The sequence below is a fragment of the Bos taurus genome, chromosome 2, assembly GCF_002263795.3.
Source record: "Bos taurus isolate L1 Dominette 01449 registration number 42190680 breed Hereford chromosome 2, ARS-UCD2.0, whole genome shotgun sequence".
Lineage (NCBI taxonomy): Eukaryota > Metazoa > Chordata > Mammalia > Artiodactyla > Bovidae > Bos > Bos taurus.
In genome coordinates, this window is record NC_037329.1 from 118846811 (window position 1) to 118859171 (window position 12361).

General features: G+C 49.4%; 1 protein-coding gene across 3 annotated transcripts; it reads left to right on the top strand.

The window, feature by feature from the left end:
* The first annotated feature begins 183 nt into the window (after positions 1–183).
* Positions 184–9800, top strand: C2H2orf72 (chromosome 2 C2orf72 homolog). Of its 3 annotated transcripts, XM_024982069.2 has the most exons (4): positions 184–837; positions 4446–4559; positions 6902–6937; positions 7086–7137. In XM_024982069.2, exons 1-3 carry the CDS (start codon positions 234–236, stop codon positions 6904–6906), a joined length of 723 nt encoding a protein of 240 aa, XP_024837837.2. In that variant the 5' UTR covers positions 184–233; the 3' UTR covers positions 6907–6937; positions 7086–7137. The 3 variants fall into 3 exon arrangements, with proteins under 3 accessions (XP_024837837.2, XP_002685723.5, XP_005203097.4); XM_002685677.7 differs by lacking the exon at positions 6902–6937 and having other exon boundaries at positions 7086–9800; XM_005203040.5 differs by lacking the exon at positions 6902–6937 and having other exon boundaries at positions 4449–4559; positions 7086–9800.
* Positions 9801–12361: the final 2561 nt, after the last annotated feature.

The window sequence follows — 12361 nt, forward strand, 5'->3', positions numbered from 1 at the left end:
TCCCCTTGTCTGCCACCCGGGGGACCTCGGGAGGCGCCACCCTTAGAGAGCTGGTGGGGAGAAAGCCCCCGCCCAGTTCCCGGCTGAAGCTGGGCAATCCGGCCCGAGGGCCGGGGGTCGGGCAAGGCGCAGCCCTGGAGGCGTGTCCTCCCCGGCCGGGCGCTGCCGCCCCGAGAGGCGGGCAGTTGGCCCGGCAGGGCCGCAGCGGCCGCAGAGGTCGGGCGGCCGCGAGCATGGAGAGGGAGCTGGAGGCGCTGGCCGCCCGGCCCGAGAGCCCGGGCGAGCCGCCCTTCCAGGCGCTGGTGGAGGCGGCGGGCGGCCGCGGGCAGGTGCTGCTGGTGGGCGAGCTATGGGAGCGCGAGCAGAGTCGCGCGCTGCTGTGGGACTTCGCCCGAGCGATGTTCCCGCCCCAACAAGCCGCCGGCAAGCCGGGCGGCGGGGCCGCCGAGGGCGCGGGGCCCGGGGCGCCGAGGGCGCCGAAAAGGCACGCGACCGGGGCGCGCGCCATCCGCTCGCCGCTCGTCTTCGTGCTGTGCCGCGCGTCGTCGCTGGCCGCCCGGGGGCCGCGGCGCCACCTGCGGGAGATGCTGCGGGATGTGCGAGGCCGGCGGCGGGCCGGCGCGGCGCTTGTCGGGGTGCTGGTGGCCGAGGCGGAGCCGGAGGACGCGGTGGCCCCGGAGCTGCGGCTGCTGGAGGCGCTGCTGCGCACTGTGTTCGGCCGCCAGGCGGGAGGCCCAGTGCAGGCGGCAGCCTACCGCCCTGGCCAGCCGGGTTCCAGCCTGGCGGTTCAGGCGGCCGCCTGCAGGGCCCTGCAAGCCGCCGGGCCCTGGCAGCCAGGTGAGGGGGGCGCGAGGCCCGCGGGGCATGGGCGGGCGGCAGCTGGACATCGCACTGGGTGGGAGCTCTTTAGGACAGCGCCCCCCGCCCCCGCCTATTGGTACCCGAGGTAAACTGAGGCCGGGAGAGAGGCGGTGCCTAGCCCTAGACCTCCCAACGAGGGCGGAGCGGGCCCTGGGCAAGGGGCCGAGTCTGTGCCAGGCAGACCCTGAGTGTATGCGAAATACAGGGGCTTAGGAAAGCCAAGCAGAAGGCAGGGGAGGTTGGTAGAGAGAGGGCTGGACGGCGCTGGACAAAGATCTAGAAGTTTCTGGGAGGAGAAGGAGGGCGAGGAGACGGGAAAGCCTTGCGAAACGCCAGTTTAAAGGTGGGAGGAGCACAGGACTGGGACTAGGGTGTTTCTGGTGCTGGGAGCTTCTAGGACGCGCGCTGCTAGGGATGCGGAATGCGCTACGGGTGCGATGGTGAAGCGCCGTGGGGTCAAAGGAACAAGGCAAGGAATAAATGCGGGGCACTTGGAAGTTGGGGGAAAAGGATGTAAGGGACTGAGGCACAGGCTTTCCCAGTCCTTCTTGACTGCCCACCGCAGTATCTGTCTCTCTTCCTCCTAAGGAGAGGGGAGGGGAGTGGGGGTCTTTTCCCAGCCCCGGTGACTGCTGCCATCAGCGAAAGGGTGAGAATCTCCTCCATTCTGGTACACGAGGTCTTACAGAAGCTTTCCAGGGCCCCGAGATTAAAATACGGACGCTAAGTACAACTGGACCTGGCAAAGCTAGGAAGTGCCAGAGCGATCTTTGCACTTCTAGCATCCTTCGCCTACTCCTCTCTCCAGCATCTGCCACCCCCAAGCCTTCCAGCCTCTACCAACCCTTCTTGCTACAGTTTCTTAAGATAGAGGCTGTATTCTGCCTCCCTGGGCATTCGTGTGTTAACCCAGCAACTGGGTGATGCCAGACTTAACAGGGGTGGGGATGGGTCTCCTTTTCCAGCAGGAAACCTGGTACCCCTGATGTCACAGGCTTCCCTGCCAACTTGGCCAGCCTAGGTGAAGACCATCCCTTTCAGCTGTAGAGCCTGTCCTAACCTCTCCCACCCCTTCCCACATCTGTTCTGTTGAGTCTGTGAGAAAGCCAGCTAAATTTGAAACACAGTGTCTAGCATCCAGAAAGACATAAGAATATCCCGAGGTGGATTGTCATTCAGATTGTTGCTGCCAGCACCTTTGCTGACCTGGCCCCATGGGGAAAATTTTCTGTTCCTTAGTGAGTTTGTGCCTAGAAAATTATCTGAGCCCTTAGTTTCTTAGCTATCTACTATTCCCAGGGAACAACTTTTTAATTCCCCAGAGCCAAGCTTGCTCTGGCCTCTACTTTTTTTTTTAACATTGCAATTGCATGAAAAGCGTTTTCTTCCATCCTCCTTTTCCTCTCACCATTCAGAAGTGGACTTCTCCTCCAGAAAGCCTTCCCTGACCCACTCCCCTTCACAAATCAAACCCCAGGACCCGCTTCTGCTCTCCAAGCTCTTACCATGGTGGTTTCGTCACTTTCCCGTGTGAATCACCACTGTATTCCCATTTCCCGACACCCTGCTCAGCACACAGAATCCTTGCCTCCTTTTAAACAGGAACACTTAAAATCTTTTAAAAGTTTGTGAGGGAATCATTCTCTATTGGATTAAAGTCAATTATACTTTCATCAAAAAGTATTGAACATGAAACCTTTCATTAATGACTGAAGGTCATGGGTGTAATTATAACTCATTGTCCAGAAATTCCTTTCAGGTTTTTGTGGTAGGCTATGCCGTGGATTCATGCTGCTAAGGTTTTGCTAGTGATAGCAAAGTTTTCCAGTCTCTTCCCTCACTGTCTGGTGGCTATTCTTAGACTTTTAGGCTACCTGCCTCTTGCTAGTGGTTGTTTACTCGGTGTATGCTTAATACAGCTGTCTTTTGGTTGCAAAACTAAGGACCCACTCTTATTAAATTGGGTACAAATTAAGAGTAAATGGGCCCCACATAAAGAATCATAAATAAGGATTTTCTGTGTTTTGGCTCTCTGGAGTCCTTTTTTAAAACTTTGTTCCAGTTGACCTGATTGCAGATGGCTAGGGATCCCCAGATAACTGAGGTGATACTATAATAAGGAAACTCGAATCAACATGTAATTATTTTGTGTATGATTATCAAAAATGATTAATTCTATTCCTATTAAGAAATAGTTTGATGGCTTTTTCAAGAATAGTTGAATGGCCATCATTAAAAAATACAAATAATAAATGTTGAAGAGGGTTTGAAGAAATGGGAACCGCTCGCTACACGGTTCGTAGGAATGTAAAGTGGAGCAGCCACGATGGAAAACAGCATGGAGGTTCCTCAAAAAACTAAAAATAGAGTCTCCACGCGATCCGGCAGTCCCACTCCTGGTCATATATCCAAGGGAAGCCATAATTCAAAAAGGTACACCACCCCTACGTTCACAGCAGCACTGTTTACAATAGCCAAATGTGGGAACAACCTGAGTGTCCATTGACAGATGGAGAGACAAAGAAGATGAGATACATACACAATGAAATGTTACTCAGCGTAACAATAAAATAATGACATTTATATATATATATATATAATGAAATATTACTCAGCCATAACAAAGAATGAAATAATGCCATTATATATATACAATGAAATATGACTCAGCCATAACAAAGTATGAAATAATGTCATTATATATATAATGAAATATTACTCAGCCATAACAAAGTATGAAATAATGTCATTTTATATATATATATAATGAAATATTACTCAGCCATAAAGAAGAATGAAATAATGTCATTCTCAGCAACATGGATAGACTTAGAGATTATCTTACTGAGCGAATGAAGAAAGTCAGAAATATCATATGATATCACTTATATGTGGAATTTAAAATATGACACAAAAGAGCATATCTATGAAACAAACAGACTCACAGACATAGAGAGCAGACTTCTGTTTGCCAAGGAGGAAGGGTCATGCAGAAGGAAAGGATTGAGAGCTTGGGGTTAAAATTATTATGTATAGGAGGGACACACAGCAAAGTCCTACTGTATAGCACTGGGAGCTATATTCAATATCCTTTGATAAACAGAAATGGAAAAGAATATATTTTTTAAATGTATAACTGAGTCACTTTGTGGCACAGCATAAATTAGCACAACATTGTAAATCAACTATACTTCAATAAAATTTTAAAAACTTGTTTGAACTAAAAAATCGAGGGAGGAGGTTTATGGGTCCTTGAATTTTTTCTTTTGTGCTATATAATTATAATTAACTTCACATCGTTTTGGTTACTGTTGTTTCTCCAATATGGTACCTACATAGGGTTTCTGTGAAAATGAAATGAAGTAATATCAATATATATAAAAACAACTGGGTTTTTAAAGTTAAGTTTGAAAACCCTACCCCCTTTTGCAAATTAGAATCTTTTTTTTTCTTTTCTTTTTTTTTTTAGTTAGTTGAAACTAGGGCAGTTGACAGCTGAAACTTTGGTTGCTGAACTGAAAATTCTCTCAGTTGCATCAGGAATCATCTGACCCATGGCCTCTGAGACTTTGTGTTCTTTCTAGCAGAAGGAGCCTGGGAGAGACCAGGCCTTCCAGCACTGCTGGCGTGCTTTTCCTGGGGTCCCTGGAGCCGGGGGAAGAACCCAGATACCAGCTCCCGCAGTGGTCCAGCTCAGGGTGAGTGTGTCGCCTTCTTGGACTCCTGGACCCTGAGGCGGGGGCGGGGGGGGGGGGTGGGGGGGTTGGGGTTACAGTCAGGTGCACACAGGGACAGGAGGGATGGAGTGGACCAACATCCAGGAAGGCGGGGAGTAGCAGGGTGGGGTGGGGTGGGGGCTCTAGCCCCAGAAGTCTCCGCCTAAGGAAGGCCGTGTGGGCGGGGCCGTAAGGCAGATGTCAGACTTGCCTGGTGGGGCACCTGGAGCCAAAAGCATTGTTCCCTGCCTTGCCCCACCCCCGCACCCCTGCCCACCCCCCCAAGGATCTTGGGAGGTTCCCCAGAACAAGTGACTTTTGAGCTAAGGGTTGGGGGATTTTCTTAGACGGAAATGGGAAAGCTTTGGAGAGGGAGCACTATGAACCAAGGCTTGACAGCATGATGTCAAGCTCAGAAAAGGGACCCCTGCCCAGAGGGCCGGGGTGTGAGACGCATAAGAGGACTGGTGAGGGCCAAGGCTGAAGAAGAGAGTCAGAACCAAATCAGGGCCCTGGGCCCAGGTCTCTCAGGAATAGGGAGCCACTGGCGACTTCTGAGCAAAGGTGTGCAGATTAGGATGTTAAAGAGGGGGCTGGACTGCAGGAGCAGGGAGAGACCAGAGGCAGAGCCCAGCTAAGAGGGAACTGCACCCTGCTGGGGCGCTGGGGTCCCTGCCTCCGCAGGCTGTCACCCCAAGAGGCCCTGAAATTGCCTCCTCTCCCAGGCTCTCTCACTCATGGCGGCTGCTCCTTCCATCAGCAAGAGAATCTCCAGCCTCGTGTAACATAATGTAATTACACGAGGGACAACCCGTCACCTTTGGCACAAACCGAAATCAGTGGCCTGACTATCTCATCATATTCACAGGTCCCACCCGCACACAAAGGAGGGGATTATGCAGCATAAGTGCCCCAAGGAGTGGGAAACTTGTTGTCTCAGAATTCTGCCCACACAATCGAAAGCTTAAAAAATACAAAAGGAGAAACACAAATATTAAAAATCATTCGTTTAATTCCCTCACTCAAAGATAACCATAATTTGGATAGACTACTCTGTCTCCCTAGCTACCTATTTATAGCACCTTGTACTATTTACATTTTAATAAATTCACTTCTATATAATAGATAAATCATCTGCAAAATGCATCACATATTTAAAATATTTAATTACAAAAATGTTGACTTCAATCTCTGCATCATCATTTTGGATGTATCTGGAAACGAAAGGGAAAGAAAGTGAAGGAATCATAAACAACTTTATGTATATCTTGGATCACTTCCCTCTGTAGCATAGAACAGATTGTTTAGTCTCATGTAGAAGTGAATACATTAAGATGCAAATTGCATGTACAGACCATATGTATACGTTTATAATGCAGATCATAAATAGTAGATTATACATACATACATATACTGTTTTAGAGTCTGCTTTCTTCATCAATAGCATAGTGTGACTGTGCAGTATTCCACAGCAACAATTACACGTCAGCATCTCTCATCTCCTTTTTTCTTTGAGATAATCGTAGATTCACACACAGTTGGAAGAGACCATGTAAAGAGTTTCTATGTACATCTTGCCCAGTTTCCCCCCATGGTAACTTCTAGCAAAACTATAGGATAATATCGACAACCTGGATATGGACACTGAAACAATCCACAGGCCTTATTCATACACAAATGCAAGTAGAATTAGATATCCCTAATTCTACTTGCGTTTGTGCATGTGTTTAGTCTTAGGGAATTTGATACATCATTTTTAATGCCTGAATCCCATCATATGACTGAGTAAGCGATAGTTTACTCAGCCAATCCCTTTGTCAGACCTCATATCAATTAGGGTGCTCTCAGCTCCGGGTGAAGAAACCATGATGCAAACCAGTATCAACAGCCAAGGAATTCATTATTTCACCTAAAAGACAGTCTAGAGATGGAATCAGCTTCAGGGCTCATTGATTCAGGGGCCCAGTGACCCCATCAAGGACTCAGGCTCTTTCCTTCTCTCTGCCGGGCTGTCCGTGCCGTTTCATCGGTAGGCTGGTAGCAAGATGGCTGGAGCAGTTCCACTGCTGCTGGTGCTATGCTGCTGCTATATCGCTTTAGTCGTGTCCGACTCTTTGCAACCCCATGGACTGTAACCTGCCAGGCTCCTCTCTCTTTGGGATTCTCCAGGCTAGAATACTGGAATGGGTTGCCGTGCCCTCCTCCAGGGGATCTTCCTGACCTAGGGATTGAGCTCAGTCTCCTGTCTCCTGCCCTGCAGGCAGATTCTTGACCGCTGAGCCACCACCACTGGGAATTCTAATTATTCCTAATTATTTCCTTAGGATAAAATCCTAGAAGTGGAATTGCTGGGTCAAAGGGTATGTACCTTTTTAAGGTTTTCGCTATGCATTTTGTTGGGTTTTTAAAGTAGATAGTTACTGGGGCCGACTTCTTTGCTTTCATTCCCAGCGTACCCACTCAGAAACTTTGTCCTCTGACTGGGTGATTCCTTCTCTTATGTTCCAGGTGACCTCCGGGACTCTGAGGAGGAGCTGGTACTGACGGCTGTATATCCCAATGGAGATTGCGAGGATCCCGGAGAGGGGTCAGAACCCTGTGACAGAATTGCCTCTGCTCCCACTGAGCCCGCCGGAGACTTGAGATGAAGGCTGGACTCCTGGCTGCCCCAGCTCTAACCTGCAGACTTGGAGCTGGCTCTTCTCACTGAGTTCCCCCTGCCTCCGTGTTGACCTTGGGATGATGGTAACTACAAGGTCCCACCTGCCGGGGGCTGTTGCATTGACATGTTACCAGCCAGGCAGTGAGACTTACGAAGCTAAGTAGGGCCTAGGAAAATGTATCCTCTGGGAACCTGCACCCCACCTTGCATCTGCTCATTCTCTGGTCACAGTGGGGTTATTATTTCTCTTTGTGCCTCGGTTTCTCTATGCCATTGAAACAGACAGCTATGGGCTTTGAGGTCCTGTGGTGCTGTGGCATCCTGTCGTTGTTTGCATGAGCATCCATCATTTCAAGAGCAGCTGGACCAGAAATCATCAGATCTGAGAGAGGAGCCCTGGACCTGTCACTCAACCTTTGGGGCTTCTAGTTTTCAAACACGTAGGAGTGCTACCAGCCCAGTGGCTCTCAACCAGGGGCCAGGCTACTGCTCCAGGCAGCATTGGAAACTGTGTTGTGTGTGTGTATTGGGAGAGTCACTGTGACTGTGGGGCACCCCTGGAATTTAGTGGGCACCTCATAATGTACAGGACAATCTCCAATGGTGCAAAATTGTTCCATTAAAAAATGCCAGTTGTGGCAACTTTGAGAAACGCTGGGTGAGACTGTCTCCTCCCAGTCAAATTCTAGGAAGAGTCCCCAGAGCAGAGAGAATTGGATTTCCTGGGGCTTTGGCTCCCAGAGCAAGGCAGAATAAAGATGCACTGCCATCCTGGGGGCCTCTGGGGCCAGAGCGAAGATGGCCCATGATGCAGCCCCAGAGTATAAGCAGTTTTGCGCATCTTTATTCTCCACGTTGACATTGACTTTCTGTGCCAAGTTCTTTGAGAATAAAGATGCTGGGAACTGACCATGTCACCAAACAGAAGGAAAGTTAGGGGTAGGAATTACAAGAGCATAGGATTTGTTTTGGATCTCAGATCTGGTCCTAACACAAGATCAAAGCTGATGAAGCCCAGAGGTACCAAGTTCCAGAATCCTTTTTGCTCTGCTTATGAGTCCATCGGAGTCAATGATGTTCCTTTAAAAGTCAGGAAGACCATCTGTGGTTACTCAGAGAGAAAACTCTGTATTACCTCCCTTGTCCTTCTCACCTGCCCCTGGAGAAATCCAGTCTTTAGAATGGCAAGGAGAGCTCTGATTTTCCCAAGTAGAAAGCACTATCTGTGGGAAGCAGCTAAATGCATTCATTCATCCATGCATGATTCACTCAGCAGACATGCAGCTGTGACTGCTATTTGCCCAGCACTCTACAAGATGCTACATAACTTGTGTTAGTTATTTCAGCTCTTGCTATGATGGCAACCAAACATGGAATGGGAAACCTTCTGCTGCCCAGGAGCTCTTTGATGTTAAGGAGGAGCGCTTTCTGCTCCAGGCCTCCTGTTTATTCTAACAGGGAGCCTAATCCATATTCGACTTCCCAGGTGACACTAGCGGTAAAGACTCTGCCTGCCAATGCAGAAGAGGCAGGTGCTATCCCTGGGTCAGGAAGATGCCCTGGAGGAGGACACGGCAACCCACTCCAGTATTCTTGCCTGGAAAAAGTCCATGAACAGAGGAGGCTGGCAGGGTACAGCCAGAGGGTCAAAAAGAGTTGGACACGACTGCATGACTGAGCACACACACAGTCCTTATCAATGTGAGGGCAGGTAGGATGACAGGAAGGACTTCCCCATACACAAGGATGGATCAGTGAACTGCTGGTTTTGTTTTAAAACAAGGGGCCCCATTCCTTCAACCGTGGCCACCTCCTGGGAAGAGAGGAAGCGGGAGAGCAGCCCATGTCCCCCTGTCACCCACGTCCTCCAGCCAGGCAAGCTGTTTGCCTGCACCGCCACTGCAAGCTGGATCCAGAGTTGCAGGCAGACCAATTTCTGCATCAGTATTATCTCGACTGAAGGCTAGGACTGCAGAGGGCTCTGCGGTATTTAGTGGGGCCCAGAATGGTGTGTCTCAGTTAATCCAGAGGGAGTTCAGACCAGTGCAGTCAGCAGAGATGCTGAGACTGCGGCCACTTTTATTGGTGCACTTGTGCAACAACAGGAGTGGCTGGTTCCAGTGCTGGTATTGGAACAGTCTTCGGCAGCCTCATCATTGATTATGCCAGAAACCCTTTTCTGAAGCAGCAACTATTCTCATATGCTATCCTGGAATTTTTTTTTTTTTTTTTTGCCAAACCACATGGCATGTGGGATCTTAGTTTCCAGACCAGGGATCGAACCCACACCCCCTGCACTTCAAGGCGGAGACTTTACCACTGGACTGCCAGGGAAGTCCCTGATGATTGCTTTCTTGAATTTTGTTTGCCATGTAACAGAAATTACTGCTTGAAATGTTGGCATTCATATTAAGTATGGATGTAATTCTGTGTATCTTACTGTGACTCTGAAAACTGTAGCACTGGTGTCAGGGAAATGTACATTATTTCCAAAGTCATTTCGTTAACGATAAAAACTTTAAAAAATAAAAAGGAATTAAATAAAATGGGAAGGCTGGTAATTTTGAAGCTGCTACATATTTCTATTTCTCTGTTAACCTCTTTGTAATAATTTGATTGAAGTTTTTTTAATCTAGTGGGGGAGGTGGGAGCTTTATTTAAGTTGGGAAATTGTCTAAGGCAGAAGTCACACGACAGCAGCCTCTGCCGTGTTTAAAAATCTTTTGTAGGGATTTCCCTGGCAGTCTAGTGGTTAAGAATCCACCTTCTAATGTAGGGGATGTGGGTTCAATCCAAAGTAAGATGGCAGCTGAGCCCACGCACTGCAAAAAAGAGTCTGCCACTAATGAGACCCGCAAGTGAGTCTGCAAGCCTCTGGTGTGAAGGGTGATTTGGTGATGTTCAGTCGCTTCAGTCATATCTGACCCTCTGCAACCCCATGGACCGTAGCCCACCAGGCTCCTCTGTCCATGAGATTTCCCAGGCAAGAATACTGGAGTGGATACCATTCCCTTCTCCAGGAGATCTTCCAGACCCAGGGATCGAACCCAGGTCTCCTCCATCTTCTGCATTGTAGGTGGATTCTTTACCGCTGAGCCACTGGGGAAGCCCAAAGGGTGGTTTACACATGATTTTTTCATTACCTTCAGTATTTGCTGTGAATAGTTGAAGAGAGCAGGTCTTTCTTTACTGAGCTTTGGGTTCTGCCTCCCAAATGTTAAATGGGACTGAGACCCACCTTTGCTTCCTTTGGGCAGGGTCTCCTCCTCTTCCCACCCCACAGTTCCTGCTTGGAAGCCCTGGCCTGCCTTCTCTGCCATCTCGAGAAATTGCTAAGACAGGCCCCATCCTTTCAGGAAGTATGGTTGCTGTCTTCTAGCAGACAGTAGAGTTGGGTACCAGAGGGATGCCCTTGATGGTGAGTCTCTTCGCAAGGTGCAAAGGTTGGGGTGGGCCTGTCTGAGGGGGCAATTAGAACAATGGTACCAGGAGCCATCAGCAAGGGGCCTCCGGTCAGGTCCCAGTGTGGACTCTTGGGGGCTAATCTTTCTAATATGGCCGTGGTTCTGACTTGAATCAAGAATTCCTAATAGCTGATAAAATCAGACCTCATTGCTGTCTAATCAAAAACAAAATGGATCTTCCCCTTTATTCTCATAAAATGTTTCTTGAAGGGACCTTTGAGAGCAGGGCATCAGGGCGAATAGCAGGGCCTCTGGAATCATCTGGTCTGAAAATCCCCCAGTCCTGGGCAGGGTGACATGTCCGCGAACACATTTGTTGGGATTGGAAAACCGGCAGCTGGAAAGTATCAGTAAACATTTAAAAGAGACTGCCTTTTCTTTAAAAGATAGCATTTAACTTGGTACTTATTAGGGTGTGTGTCTGCACACGCGAATGTTTAACAAGCCGAGACAGCCTAACGGAGTCTGAGAGAGCCCTTTATACTATGTGCGTCACGGTTTCCTCTCAAAGCCTTTGTCTACAAGAGGACTCTGCACAGGGGTCCCTTGGTGATCAAACCACAGGCTTAAGGCAAAGTTGCAAAGGGGCCAGGGGCTGAGGCCCCCAAACCTGTGGTCTAAACAAGCCCCTCTCAGCCGGGACAGACCACCTAGGACCCCACGTGCCTGGAGAAGGTTGATGGTGGCCACGTTAACCTGAAAGCCATCCATGCTGTAGCAGATCCCCGCTGCAGGGCTGTTCCTGTGGTCAGGAGGCTGCACTTTGTCCTGTTTGGGAGGCAAACACAGCCCACACAGCGGAGGAAGCCAGTTGTTTAGGAGGAAGCCGCTTATTTTGTATTCGAGGCCTGTATAACCCCCTCGTGACATGGTTTTGTGTGTAAGTGGCTCAAGGATTGGGACAGAAGTGGAAGCTGCCCTGGGCAGCCTGCCACATTATTACATGTGGAAAGTTCAGGGGGAAACAGGGTACAAGGCAGGAGTGACGCCCAGAATCCCACATGTATCCCTGAAGCCTTTGGTCCCTGGGCCGGAACCCTCTGGTTGCCTTCAATCTGGGGCTGCCTAATTGGAGCAGGGGCTTCCCTAGTGGCTCTGTGGTAAAGAATTCGCCTGCATTGCAGGAGACATGGGTTTGATCCCTGGGTTGGGAGGAGCCCCTGGAGAAGGGTGTGGCTACCCACTCCAGTATTCTTGCCTGGAGAATTCCATGGACAGAGGAGCTGGTGGGCTACAGTCATGGGGTGGCAAAGAGTCAGACACGACTGACCTACTAACACATATATACAATATGGAGCAGAGGCAGAGACCAAGCCACGCTGTGGTTCACAGAGATCTTGGAATTCGACTCCGAGGGACCATGGGATGTGACTGGCTGGGCGCTGAGGCTTTCGTGGGACCAGGGCTTTGACAAGAGCGTGAATCTTGTCTGGCTTCCTCCCTGAGCTGCCCAGTCCCAGCCAGGCCTCCTGCTGCAAGTGCAGACCAGTGCATTTCCAAGACAGAAATTCAGATTTTAAGTCTTAAATCATGCTTGTGACTGTCCTGCTCTGCATTTATTTGGAGTAATTAGGTGCTGTGCTTAGTCCTTGTGACCAAGCCCTCATAAAGAGTCCCAGTGGCAGAAACTGGGCCTTTGTCTTGTCACAGGAGTTCTT